At 34.6% G+C, this 14,739-nt stretch overlaps 1 protein-coding gene across 4 annotated transcripts in view; it reads right to left on the bottom strand.

Annotated features, from left to right (window-relative positions):
- ARB2A (ARB2 cotranscriptional regulator A) overlaps nucleotides 1-14,739 on the bottom strand; it is a 425,319-nt gene that overhangs the window by 155,440 nt on the left and 255,140 nt on the right. For all 4 annotated transcript variants that reach the window (XM_076008184.1, XM_076008185.1, XM_012751806.2 and 1 more), the window contains one exon: nucleotides 23-139. In XM_076008184.1, coding sequence (XP_075864299.1) covers nucleotides 23-139 — 117 coding nt within the window. The remainder of the gene's footprint in view (nucleotides 1-22; nucleotides 140-14,739) is intronic.

Below are 14,739 nucleotides of genomic sequence, written 5' to 3' on the forward strand. Positions count from 1 at the left end.
ACTGAAGAAAACCAAGTCTCACCTCTCTCATCCATTCTCGAATCGTTTTGCCAGCTTCTTGATGCCACACATTGTGAACAGAGTCTGTCAATGCCACAGCAGTTACCTTACTTTTTACATCTGCTTCTCGTTGAATCATCTGTGTTAAAAAAAGGAAAATAAAATATTGGCTGTAATTTTTTTTCCTACTGGTGAAGCCTGCTTAGTCATAGATAATAATAACATTATATTAAAAAATGAAAAAGCAATATGCATCTCTGGTTCAAAGTTACTCTTTTCTACACGGAACACATGCTCTATTCTTGTCCAGAGATGTGAAAAGGCCTAATATTTTCCTTTAAAAAGATAATACCACTTAAGTCTTAGAACTACGCAGCTCTATTATTTTCCATGTGGTTTGACAATTCAAGGATTAAAGGGATCACAGGGGAATCCCTGAGGGTTTCTTTTACAAGTTTCTTCTACCACTTCCTATTTCACTGCTTCAGGGAAGTTAGTGCCCGGGGTTCACTGTTAGCTACTTAGGACTAACTTCTACTAATTTTCAGTAGATGGCATATCAGTAAAGAAAAGATATCTTGCTTTGACTTCTCCCATTTAACCAGCCTGTAATTCCTTGGTGTTTTAAATACCCACAAAGATTCTTCTTGTTCAAAGACTATCAATATAATTTTGCTTTAATGTATTTCTTTATTTGGCAAACTGTTACATTTTATTTCTTTCTAACATTATTTCTATAAAATTAAGTGGCTTCTAAAAAACAAAAAGAGCCACTTGGCCCGAAGATACTGATTAACTCATCAATGGTCTGCCAGATAAAGACATTGGAAAATAAAAGTTTTACATGAAAAGAATTGAAAAGGTTTTAATCTGCTAAAACTACTGACTCTAATTTGTACAATACATAAGAAAGCTTAATAAAAAATTACAGTTAAAATATAATAAATAGTAGTATTGCATTTCATAATAATGTCCTATTTCTTTGCATCAAATGTCTTTTCTCCCTCTAAATTCTTCAACTGAAGAAAAGAGCAATTTCTCTATCATTTGTTATTAATTTCTCTGAATTGTCTATAAAAAATATAATAGTGCACTTAGAAAAAAAGGGAGAATTCTGAATGGCAATGAGAGCCCATACAGAGAAAGAACACTGCAAGCCATGCTTCTGATACAAAATGATGCCTGTTAGCATTCTGAATTAAAAATTTCTCTTTCTCTTTTACATTTCTTTAAACCTTCCATGTGTACATCCGCTCTCAATGAACACTACCTAATGGGAATCTAATTGTCTGTTAATGTTGCCTCAGCAACATGTCCCCACCTTAAATCTTTGTGCCTGATGTTTTCTGCTCATATTATGTAAAAATCTTCCAAATTAACATCGTAATATTACTGCAGAAATTCACCTTGTAATACCAATAGTTTTAAAAGCATAAATAATATTCTAACTTAATACTTCACATTAATTATTAAGTAGTATGCTACTTTCTTCTAGATTTTATGTTACAAATAGATTCTCATTGGATCTCATTGGCACTAGAATATAAAATTTCAAACCAACATTAGATAATACAAAACAAAATTCCACAATAGTGAATTCATCTGGCTTATGAAGAAATTTTATATGTCCTTACTCATTTTCTAAACAGTAACACTTTTAGAAATCTAGAGCGATTGTTGCTGAAGTTACAAAACAAGAACATATTTTTCTGGTAGTCTAAGAATATGTCTGCATTTTAAAATATTTGACCTGGACTTTGTTGTGGTAGTTGTTAACATATGCAGAATTTTTTAAGATGGAGTCTAAAGACATTAAGTCTCAAGAGCCATTTGTGGAAATGAGATAAAATTAAGTAAATGACAAGGATGAGGAGTTAGTGCAAAAGTAGAAAATCTGGGGATTAAAATGCTACAAACTGGAAAAATACAGAGTTTTTAGATGGACTACTAAAGGAAAAGAAAATCTTTGGTCTGTCCTTCTGGCTGACATTTCATACAATGGATGTGATGATGTGCAACTTTTCTTCACATCACCCAAATCACAGTGGAGTCCAATATGGTACTCCCTTACACTGTAACAGTACTTTACAGTTTAAAAATCACTTTCATATTTTATCATTAGAGGTGGAGAATGGCCAAATTCTAGAAGATCTTAGTGAAGAGCTGTTGACAAATGAACCCAGTAACAAAGAATCTCAAACATTTGACTGTTTAGGATTAGCAGGATTGTGAATCAGTGAAAATCTTAACGGTCTAATTTTTCAGACTCTACCTCTGTTTTAGCCTTGCTGCAGCCTAATTTAGTAGTCCCAGAACTACTTGCAACTACCATTTCTGTGTAAAGCCTCTGTTTCTTACAATTGTCATTCTGGTTCACAGCCCCCATCCTTCCCTTACTGCCCCCACTGTGAATCAGCACTGATTAAAAATGCTGGAGAGTGGCAACATGAGGGGCAGATTGAATCAGGATTGTTTAAGAGACAGATCTTAGGTGGAATATAGCTAAAGCGAGGAATGAGTGGAGGCACAGCTGGGCAGGAAAACACTGTCTATAATATGGTCTATAGTAGAAGACCATAATAGTCTGGAAAACCCAGAAATCTGAAAGGGAGAAAGCAATTATCACCAAAATACATCTATATGTCAATCTAAAGCGGAGATGGTGGTATTTAATTAGGATCTATTGATATAAACATCTTGAAATTCCTTGCAAAATTCTGTCTATATGTACATATGACTATTTTTCTGGGGAGAAGATTCTTAGCTTTCATGAGATTTGCAAAGGGATCTTGGTCTCTAAATATGAAAAAAACCATGTGATCTAAATGTCTTCATGTATTCTCGAATGAACTATGAAGTACCTAGTAAGTGATCCCTTTGAACAATCACACTTACGATCAATTTAAGGGGTGGGGAGCATGCAGCCTCAAGGCCACATGTGGCCCTCCAGATCCCCCAAGTGTGGCCCCTTGACTGAATCCAAATTTTAATAAAATTTTAATAAAATCCTTTTAATAAAGGGATTTGTTCTGTGAAGTTCGGATTCAGTCAAAAGGCCATATGTGGCCCCAAGGCTGCAGGTCCTCCACCCCATTATTATCTTTGGTATGTATCAAGAGTTGGTTAAAAATAATAAAAATTTTGATACCTAAGACATCAATAGCCTAAAGTTCCATAGTTAAAGAGGCTATGCATGGTAAAGTTACAATTAAAATATTACTTGTTTTTATTAATATTTGTGTGTATATAATTTATTTACATATAAATAGCAGCTGACAAATTTCTAAATGACAAATGATTAATTAATAATTTTATATTCAAATAATATTGAAATGTATGCCAAACTTATATTATTTTTCTATTTATGGATGAGGAAACTGAGACTGATTAAGAAATTGGTTAAAGGCCACACAGATAGAGTGACACAACTGTGACTTAACCATGGTGTCATGCTCTTTCATTTGTATCACATGGAGTCTATTTCTCAGTAATATATAATACTCTTACATAAACAAATTCATTTGATTAATTCTCTTTTCATACATATACATTTCTTTAAAAATGTTAAAAAACTGATTCAAATCTAGATTAGTAAGGAATATTGAAATTCTAAAACTTACACCAAGATAGAAATTAGCCATGAGCAAAAACTGACAATCAACAACACTTTAAAATTATTAAAGTTCTAAAATCAATGTCTAGGATAAGTGAGAAAATTAGATATTTCTAATTTCTAATTCGTGTTAATGATTTCAGCATTAATACAAAATATTTGGTCCTATCACCTGTTTGTTTTTTCTTCTTAATTCTACCCATTTATCTATTTCACAGTCATTTCATCTTAGCTTAAACATAATTAAATCTGTTTTCTGTCACTGTATTGCATGTTCCAAGTCTCACAAAAGTTTAACTAACCCAATAAATATCAAGCACAGTACTTTGAAGAGATTAAAACATACGCCATCTGCCTGCAGGTTCATATCCTTAACATTATCCCTGGGGTTGAGACTGAGGAGGAAAAACCTATTTATTATTACTTTTTCTTCCAGAGTAAGATTTTAAAAATTAACTAACTGTGGCAAGATAGGTAAGCTTATCAGAGCATGAGAGTATCTGGTGAGATGAAGATCAGAGGACCAGAGGGGAGGTGTGGGAGGGCTAGAGGTAGCAGCAGCTATCTTTGCTCCCTTCCATGGGCAGCATGGCATCTCCCTCCAGAATTCATGCAGACCTTTTCTGTCCAGCTAATTTAACTCACCATGCTTTCTCCAAGGCCCTCAAATGATGTACCTGCCCACTCTCTCACAAATACCTGGCCAAATCCAAATGCTTCATGGCATCCTAACATTCCTCAATTTCCATTTGTACTTTAAAACTGTTGTAGCTTTTTTCTGGATTCCATTTCTTATGGAACTCTACCATGAACTATTTTGCACAAAAGAAAACACAAAGACTCTTTTACTTCCACTAAATTAAATTAAAATTTAATTTAATTTAAATTGAATTAAGGTAGAGAGGTGCCTTAAATTTACTCTGAAGGCAGGGAGATGTTGACATTACAGGGACGGTCTGCTATGAAATCTTTGGCATATTTCTAATCCAGGGCCTTGGGTTTTGGGAATTATAAATCTAACCCAATTTAACACTCTCAACCTAAAGGGGATGGGGACTCTAAATTGGATTGGCTTCACCCTAACCTAAAAGAAGTAATAGATTTCATTTTTCCATATTTGTGGTCTGGCAGCCATGGCCCTCCTTATATTTTTAAAGTCCAAGAGGATTCCTAAAAGATGCCAGTGTGGTTTGGGGGTAGGGGTAAATATATGTCTTTGCAGGCCCCTATCTATACTGTATACATATGTTTTAAACATGTTCTTGAGAGAAATGTTTTAAAGTCTTCCATCAGCAAAAGCCATTACCTTCTTTTTAAATTACGACATATGTTACACATATGTATTGTGAGGGTTACAGCATGTGAATTACTTGTACAGGAAAGAATATTCTAAAAAGAAAATCAAATAATGTATGTTTCCTTCAGATTAGGATCTGACACTATTGTACATTTATAAATCCAAGGATCATCACTACTGTCTGAGCATGAATGAATCATCGCTCTGGTTAATAACACAGTTGAGGTTTGAGATGTCTTTTTTTTTTAAAAAAAATATGTATATATATAAACAGATTAGCTCCCTCTAGAGCTCCTTGAGTTAAAATTTCACATTAAGTTGTTTCAAAGGTTTTTCAAAGTATAAAAAGCTGGTACCTTTTCCCACTTTTATTATGCAGATTATGATTGCACTCAGTGTTTCTACTTGAGTGTAGTCTTTATGTGGTTTGATAAATTATAATATTTTACCACAAACCTCTCCTATTACTTTACATTTCTGACCATATACTCCCTATCGTCTGGTACTCTATTCTGTGCTTTCAGGCACACCTGATTACAAGTGCCCTGTACCAGGAAGATTCGTCTGCCAACAGTGGGTTTGGCAGAATCTTTTCCATTAATGGCAAAGACTACTTCTTATTATTCTTTCTGAAGATTCTTTCAGACAAGTCTATCTCAACAGCATGCTACTCATGGAATGAATATTAATATCATTTTTATGTAATATTACACTACTAAAACACTGGTGTCCCCCAAGGCACCAGCACCTCTAGTGATTACAATGAAATACACACATTTTGATACATAAAATGTGAACACTAAACTGTCCAGCAGGAAATTCAGACCGGTATGATATCAACTCTTAGACTACTTACAGTTCACACATCTATCTGCATTCACTATTTCTATTTTGAAAGTAGACATTTTTAAGCAAGCAGTCTTTGTAAGTGCAGTAGTTACATTCAAGGACTTTGGAGTCAAATTCCATGAGTTCAGATCCCTGCTCTGCCGCTTCTGGTAATGCTACTTTGAGTAAATTATTTCAACTTTTTCTGTGCCTTTATTTTATCATGGGAATGTTATGGGAGATAATAAAAACACTTAAGTCATAGGGTTATTGTAATTATTAAGTGAATGACAAGTGAAGCAATTAGCAGAAGATCTGGCCCATAGTACACGAATTGTAATAGGTGATCCCACAAAAATATGCAACAGAAACTACTACGTATATACGTAAACTAGTACACTCTCTTCACTCATTTAGAAAAAGCTAACAGAAGCTAAGTTTACAAGTGCATTGAATGACAAATATTATTTTTCAGAAGCCATAGATCCATAAAGAAAAAATTTGTGAAGGGCTACTTTTCCCTATGATTATGTAGTACAATATTTCTATAACTGCAAGGCTGAGGAAAAGTAAGAGCTGAATATTGTATCTATTTAAAATCCTGTAATCGGCATACTAGATGAGCCACAGCACACCCTGCACTTGAGAATGAACACAGAATTGTTGGAGCAATACTGTGGCAGTTCCACTTTCCTCCCACCAGTGAACCCTTTCAGAATGACTTGAGCTGGCAACAAAGCATGGAGCCATGCCTTAGCAGTGCCAAGCTGAAGGAAAGAGAGTGCCTTTGCCACTTTGTTTTCTATATAGAGGGAGTGTATCTGACTGTGTTTTTAAAAAGATAATCACAGAGATATAAAGTATGTCCAGAGGAAGGCAGTATAGTGTTGTAGTTAAAAGCATGCATAGGCTTTGGAATTAGATATACTTAGATTTTTATTTTTAGTTAATCATTGTAAGAACACAAAAATAGGAATAATAGCAGTAGTCACCTCACACAGTTGCTGAGGCATAAATAAGATGAAGCACATAAGAAATCAACAATGTCAGCTATTATTACCTTAACATTCATCTCTAATTTCTAAAATGCATTCTTCTTTTTAGATATGGTATCTATGTGCTCTTCAGTGACTTCAAAATTCATACCAATAGGGTAGCAATTTTGAAGTGTCACACAACTAGTAAGACCATCTCTTGCCCCTACCTCCCTGATTCTGTAAAGTGATTTGGGCTTGCTCAAATGTTTTTAAAGAAAATAATTTGGTATAAACAGGATGACTGTATATTCCAGTTTGCCCAGGGCAGTCCTGGCTTATGGACTATTAAACTGGCATAACTATTAATAGTGTCTCCTATCACTGTTAAAAGTGTTCTGTTTTGGATGATAAACAATTTGGTCACTGTATGTATAACATATGTTAAATGTTACTCTGGCAAATGGGTGAATATTACAAAGTTTCACTCTGCCCACTGCTTAGTGATTTAAGCATATACCCCAAACCTATATAGTTATCACTATAAAAATAACTATGTAGGGAAACACACAAGAAGTATTGCAAAAGGTTTCTAAGTTCAAAACTTAAGAGCAAGCCTTAGCACTGTGCTGATCTCCTCACAGATGGACGAGCAGTCTCACACCCTGGTTAGGTAAACATGGCCAGCTGGATCTCCACTGTAGCAACAGGATAAGACAACATTCTCTTTTCCTGTGCTTTGAAGCCCTAGCTTCAATTCTTGCAACCTTTGTCTAATTTCAGGAAGGAAAAGGCTCTCCACAGGCAAGAACACCAAGGGATAGGGTATGTAAACTGAAACTTCTTGGGTCACATGCATTTATGAAGATAAGTCTCCAGCCACCAGTTAGGGAATGGCAAGTTATGATTTATTATTGCAGGCAGCCAGAAGAGAGCAGTAATAACTTCCTTTTCCTTTCCTGCCTAGACCGTGCTGCCACGTGCAGACTCCCTCAACAACAAAAAAGCATGTGTAAGGTAGATTTGAGAGAAAAAGAAAAGAAAAAAAAAAAGCAAACATTAAATGACTGACAACCTGGAAGTTGAGGAAGATAAGTGCTTTACAAAAATACATGATGGTGGGGGTGTAGGGGGAAAACAATAGTTTGAAAAATTTACCAATCAAGAAAATAGCTAGGATATTACATGAGAGACAACACAAGAAAAAAAATTAAAGGGTTCACTCATATATTAAGAAAATAATACAATTGATCATCATGTTGACTTATTGATTAAAAGTTTTTTTAATGTAATAAGACTGATCATAGTAGGCAAGATTTAAAATATAAGATTTTAAAATTATAATAAATATATTATACATAAGAATTAGATATGTTATAAAAGTATAAGTGAGAACTAAACATTGTCAACCCAAAAAACTAAGGCAGGCTTAGCAAAGGAGGCATTTAAGGGGTGACGTAAATAGTTTTAGATAGAAAATGAGGAAATGTATTAAAACTTTATAAAAGTACTATATACCAAGAAATGTTTCTGACACAAATAAGTAGCAGGTATGTTTACAATACCAAGCTAGAAAAATAACTTATGAGCCATTATTAATTGGCACAGTCTAGAAATACTTAGGTCTATAATTAGGTATCTCTTAGATGTATAAGTACTCAAGAGTCATCAACTATTGAATGGTTTAAACACTTGTGGCAGAAAAATTCATTAGGTTCAGGAGGAGCAGACATATACATTCAGCTGGAAGAGAGTTAATATATTTAAGTTTTAAAGCATAACATTTTCTTCTGGTCTGGGAAAAAGAAAGCTAAAGGCATAAGATTTCCTGATGCAAAGGCATACAGTTGATAACCAGAGTATAGGAAAATATGCTATTTAACAAATTTCTCTTAAAAACATTTACATTAAATTTCTACAGAGATATTTGACAGATTTGAACTTTTACTAAAGTTTACAAAGTTACTCTGTAAAGTAATAGTTTTATAAAAAATTTGGGTTCCAATTACCTGTATTGTATTTTTACATACTTTAAAGACTGTAAACTCTGTTACTTAGCATAAACAGGGAGTATTCTAATTGATCAACTACTCTAGGTAATAGATTATAAGTATAAAGTCGAGGAAAGCATAACTTCTGACCTTTAGGAAGAACTTAAAATTTAGGAAGGAGGGCAGGTTCAGATATGTTCTGTAAAAATCATTAATATTCTGAGTGTTTATATATAGATTATCTCATTAGACAGAAGAATTCCTTTTTAAGTAGATTGGTAGTTGAGGAATTATGCACTTGTTTTACAGATGATGAAATCGATGACTAGAGAAAGTAAGTGACTTGGCTATATTCACATAGTAAGTGGCATAGCTAGATATTTTAACTTAATCCATGGCTATTTGTACATAATATCCTACAATTTCCCTTCTGAAATACTTATAATACTGGTAATGATTTGTTCACTGTCTTTCTTTCTCACTGAAATGTAGGCTCCATGAGGGCAGGACCATATTTATCAACACCTTATTCCCACTACCTGCACTTCCCAATATCTGGCACTTAACAGGTACTCAAAAAGTATTTGTGGAATGAATGGAGATGCTATTTACAGAAATTGAATAGATCAGGGAAGGTGATGGTTAGTGTATTTAGAAATAAATGGTTTGGTGTATTTAGAGCTTACGTCATAGGCTGTGTTCCCCAGGAAACAGACTGTAAGATAGTGTTCAGCATATAGGATATTTATAAAGGATGTCCTTCAAATCAACATTTGAGGAAGGGAGGGGAATGGGGCAGGATTGGACAGAGAGAGAAGTCAAAGTGAGATATAGGCCCAAGGATAGCCTTGCATAACCCCAAGGGAGCTCTGGATCTAGAATGGCCCTTAAGAGTTGCCCAAGTTGGGCCCAGATGGCTTAGCCTTTAATCTTCCCCATTGTTCAGTCTTTGAATATGGGCTCCAAAGTGACAGAGAGGCAATCTCTGATGGTCTGACAGCTGCAGGCTGCCTGAGAGTACTCCCAAGGCCTGAGGCAATAAGTCATATATCAGAGGTGCAACTGAGTAGTCCATCACAGTGTCCATCATGGCCATAAATGAAATTATTCAGTTATTCAGTAGCATTAACCTACTGTCCATTCAAATCCAAATTATCCTTCCAATCTGCCCAGCACTCTATTGTCTTATTCATGTACACAAGATCACATTATAATTTAACTCACTAATATCTAAGAGGTTGAGTAGATTTCTCTCAGATTTTAGACCTCTGACAATCTACACCAATTATCCCACTGAATTTTGCATTATTCCCCAACTAAAGACCATAAAGAGAAAAACATAAAGCTTAAAGAATGAGCAGTCAACTTTCAGAAGACTATTAAGAAGCAAAAAGATAACAAAATCACAAATTTCAAAAATTATCCTATAAATCCATTGGGGAATGAGTTGATTTTCTGAATTTCAAATGAAATATGTATGTCAGATAAAGCAAGGTATACCTGTGATTTCAAACCTGAATGTACCTAAGTACAAAATAACCCAAACTTCAAATAAAGTATGCAATCATCACTATTTAATGTCTGCAATAATATGCTCAAACCTGACGGTGTTGAGAGGGGAAAGGAAAGGTGAGCATGGACAGAAAGGATTCGCTGTAAAAGTAGCAGGTCAGCTTTTATGCCCTATGAGATGGATAAAATGAAGCCTGTGCTATATAAATTTAGGGACTAACGACATTAAACATTTTAATTATTTTCTTTTCCAGATCTTATTTGCTTTATATACTCAAATGTTTCTAAGTTTTTCCTCTAGAAAGTCAGGGTAATCGTCACTGATCACATTTCTTCAATGTAGGCTCAGGTTTATGCAACTGAAATGGTATAGCACTGATGTGATTTGGATATATCGGGAGGGAGTTCTTGACCAGCTCAATCAAAACTAGCTAAATGTTCCTAAAACATGATGTGTTAATCAATTGTGGGTTATTACAGTTGCCAGGCACTGGGAGAGGTTGACACTCATTTTTAGATGAGAAAATTGCATCATTATAATAAGTATAAGTACCAGGCTTTCAACATTGTTTGAAAATATTTGAACAAGGATCTCCAGATGGCTCTTCTACCTAGGAAATTATGCTAAATACCCGGAACTTCTGTTCCTGCTTAAACATTCAAGTGGGTACCACTGTAGGAAGAAATTTCTATTAAACTAACTACTTATTTATTTTTTTTAACTTTCAAATTTCAAAATATTAGGCAGGGTACAAATGTTTTTTGTTACATGGATACCTTGTAGAATATTTAAGTTGGGGTTTTTAGTGTGCCCATCACCAGAATAGTGCTCACTGTACCCAACAGGTAAGTTTTTACCCCTCACCACCTCTCACTCTACCCCCTCTTGGTTTCCAATGTCCCTTACATCTCTTTCATTAGGCTACTTATAAGGACTGTTTAAATGCACACTCCACTATTCCAACAAATGCAGGATAATTCCTTAAGTTGGGGTTTTAAAGTCTGATTTGGATTACATGTTGGAGACATTTTTCTCATGAAACCGTATCTCATATTTCTGAAAAAATAATAAAAGTCTGTAGAAATAAATGGTTTGAAATATGTTTATTTAAGATGGGATTTTTGAGGATTGTATTTACTGTATAAAACCATGTAAACATTGGGTGGGAGAAAGGATGAGATTGGATTGAAAGTAGCTGTTTAACTTTATGGCTGTATCTTCCTTTCATAGAGAACATACATACACACTACATGTAGTAAAAGAGCACTTCTGAGTTCATATACTAGTGAACCATAAACAGTTACTACACACTAAGTGTCCTCTATCAATATCCACCCTAATGGAAAACACTGGAGTAGCACTTCAGATCACTAACAGGAAGAGGAGAACCCTGAAACCCATCATTTAGACATCTGATGACAGCTCTGATGCACGAGTGCACTGAAAAATTTACACCGAGGAAGGGTTTATGTGTGAGGGAAGGAGAATTATTCTCTAGGCTATTTTTTAAAATTCCATTTTCCTTCATGTGTCTATTCCTTAGCACTTCTTTGGGGAACATTCCACTAGTTGAGTTAATGATTAAGGGTCTCCATTCTATTATTATTAAATATTGCCTGAGTTTTATGAGTCAAAAATAATTCAAACACCAAAACATCTAAAATAAATATACTTAGGCAACACAGCACAGGATGTTTAATAAGCATCAGTATTTGCTATGGTAGGAAGCAGAATTTTTGTTACATCACACCTTTTGTTAAGTAGCCAATTTAGCCAATATGAAATCCTATAAAATGGCAAAGATATAAAAAAGAGTCAGTAGTTCACTAATTTAGAAAGTCAATTATATGTCACTGTTTCATATCAGGTTAATTACTTCATTTACATTTTCAGAATTTTAAAGTAGTGCATGAAAGGTGACAGATTGACAGTACTGCAGACTGCAATTCTTACACTATTTTACTGAGTGTTAATAATATAAAAGGCAATATACAAAACAGAATTACACATAGGTTTTATCTAATGAGATTAGATAGTGAAACAGACATGGTGCAAAAATGGGAGAAGAAGAGAGGTATTTTCAGAAAAATTTTACTGAAGACGTACAGTACAAGGGAAGTGGTAAATTGCTAGATAGCTTCTATATTGTTCTTCTAGGCACATATGTATGAAAGAATGGCAGTTAAATATCAACAAAACATCAATGTGTCTAAAGGGAGGAGAGTGAATGACATTCGAGAGAAGTCAAAAGAAGTCTAGATTGAAAAAGAATAAAAGTGACTCCTTGAGAGGAAGGTTTATCGTAATCAGAAGTATAATAAAAGGAGATACTACCACAGTCAGAGCACAAAAGAAGACTATGCATAGGAATGAGGAACAAATGTTGAGTTTCCATAGTTCTGATTCCTTACCCACTTTCATAAGAACCCAACCTGCCACTCCTTATTGTGGGTGTCATGATGAAATCTACCATACTACTTTCTGTCACTGCCTTGTCAGGAAAAGCAAGGCTTCCCCCTAAGTCTGTCTCTTCCCACACAACCATCAGCACATTCAATGATCTATTAGTCCCTTTTTTCCTTAAAAAAAAGGGGGGGGGAGGACAATAAACTCATCGCTGAATTTTCCAGTAATTGAATTAAATGTTTCTAGAAGGTAATTTGATGCTGATGCCACTTTTTTTCAGTCTGTGGGAGTGGGTGGATTAGACCTCACAGCGTTAAAATTGATATTCTGGTAGTCATGAAAGCAATATAATTATAACTTCTATGGCCTTTTGTATAAAAGTGAATTTATAAGTAGCATCATGGGCTACTGAAACTAGTTTAAATATTAATAATGACATGGCTCCATCTGTAACATCACATGGGAAGAAAAGCATGAAAAGTTCTCAAAAACATTAGAAATTATCCAAACTTCTTTCTGTACAGATGAGAAAACAGGTGAAGTGACTTAGGTGTCACTTCTCCTGTGCCATGGGATAACATCAGTATCAAACTCTAAATTCCACAACTGCTAAAGCCTCACCTTCACTCTATACCACAGTGCACTACCTAAGAGCACACATGCCATCAGTTCTTGATGATGTGTCCCAGTGCTCAGCTTCCTTGTAATACTACAGGCGCCAAAGTGATTTACTTTTATAAAAGTTTTGGGTTGACAGGCCACCTAGGTGGTTTGTACACATAAACTGCCTTAATTCTGTAGACTGAATGGCTGTTGTTTGTTCTTTTTCTGATCAATTTGGCAGGTCAAGTCAGTCAAACTGGTTTCTCCATGTAGACACTGCCTTACTATGGAAATGAATGTGGAAACATTCATCTTTGTCAGAAATAATGTCAAATTATTCAAATTTATTGGTGAATTACAGCAAACATCCCAGCTGATGAACATCTCAGTCATATGTTTTTTTAGAGAACACTTATGGTTCTGAAAAGATAACATTACAATGAGCTTTCCCATTCTGAAGGGAAGATGCTTGGATAGAGGATGGGGTCTGTTATTCAAGATAATAATTTACTTTAATCATAGAAATTCCAAGGATATCCAGAACTATAAGTATTAAAACACGTCTCTTTAGATAGTGTTGCTATTGTTTTTTCCCCCTCTTCTTCTTATGGTCCTCTTTCAAGACCCTTAGGAAGCCATCTCTAAGACCCTTTCTGTCAGTTTCCATCTTTTCCATAGACACACTGCAGCCTTCACATTAACACTGCTTCTTTGGCTTGAGGTAATAAACGATTAGCTACAGCACAGTGGTGTGATGTTCATGTTATTCTTTGCTGTACTACACCCAGCCAATGTCTCAAAAATTAATGCAAGTATATCAGCATCTGAAATTAACTTTTTATAGCCAAAAGCAACATCCTGCTAGGAGGAGAAAAACCTATTATAAATGGACTGGCATCTGATTGCTTGTAGATGGTTAGTACCAGGAAAATAACATTTCAAATTATAAAATGTTGAATATAACAAAAGCTGCCCCATATTGATTAATCGGTGTTTTGTTTATGAACTGATAAGGTCTAACTAGGTAGTGCCTATTCTTAGTAAATGACAGATCTATTACTAAAGATCAGAGATGGACCTAAATTGGCTAATGTTCTTATGATATTATATAGAAATAATTAGAAAAAGATACCTGTAAGAAAAATAACAGATAGCATTTCTCTTTGACCAGTTTAGTGTCCTGGAAAATATTTTTTTTCTAAGAAATTATGTAAAACTAGTCACTTGTAATATATTTAAAAGTATACATTATTCAACAAGCACTATCAAGAAATCACTTCAGAAAATTAGAGGAGAAAAAAAATCAACCCAGGATAATGCACATATCTGTTCCTCTTTGAAAATTTTTAAATAATTTCTTGTTAAAGTACCCATTTAGTGGAAACCAATTTTGTGTGCTGCAAAGGTATTTTAAAAATGTTATTTAAAACTGCCCATGTGTTTATGCTCAGATATTTTACTGATGTTCAGACCAAGCTTGACTATACCAGCATTCTTTTTTGCCCCTTTCTGGT

This window comes from Microcebus murinus, chromosome 11 (genome assembly GCF_040939455.1).
Source record: "Microcebus murinus isolate Inina chromosome 11, M.murinus_Inina_mat1.0, whole genome shotgun sequence".
NCBI classification, from domain to species: Eukaryota; Metazoa; Chordata; class Mammalia; order Primates; family Cheirogaleidae; genus Microcebus; species Microcebus murinus.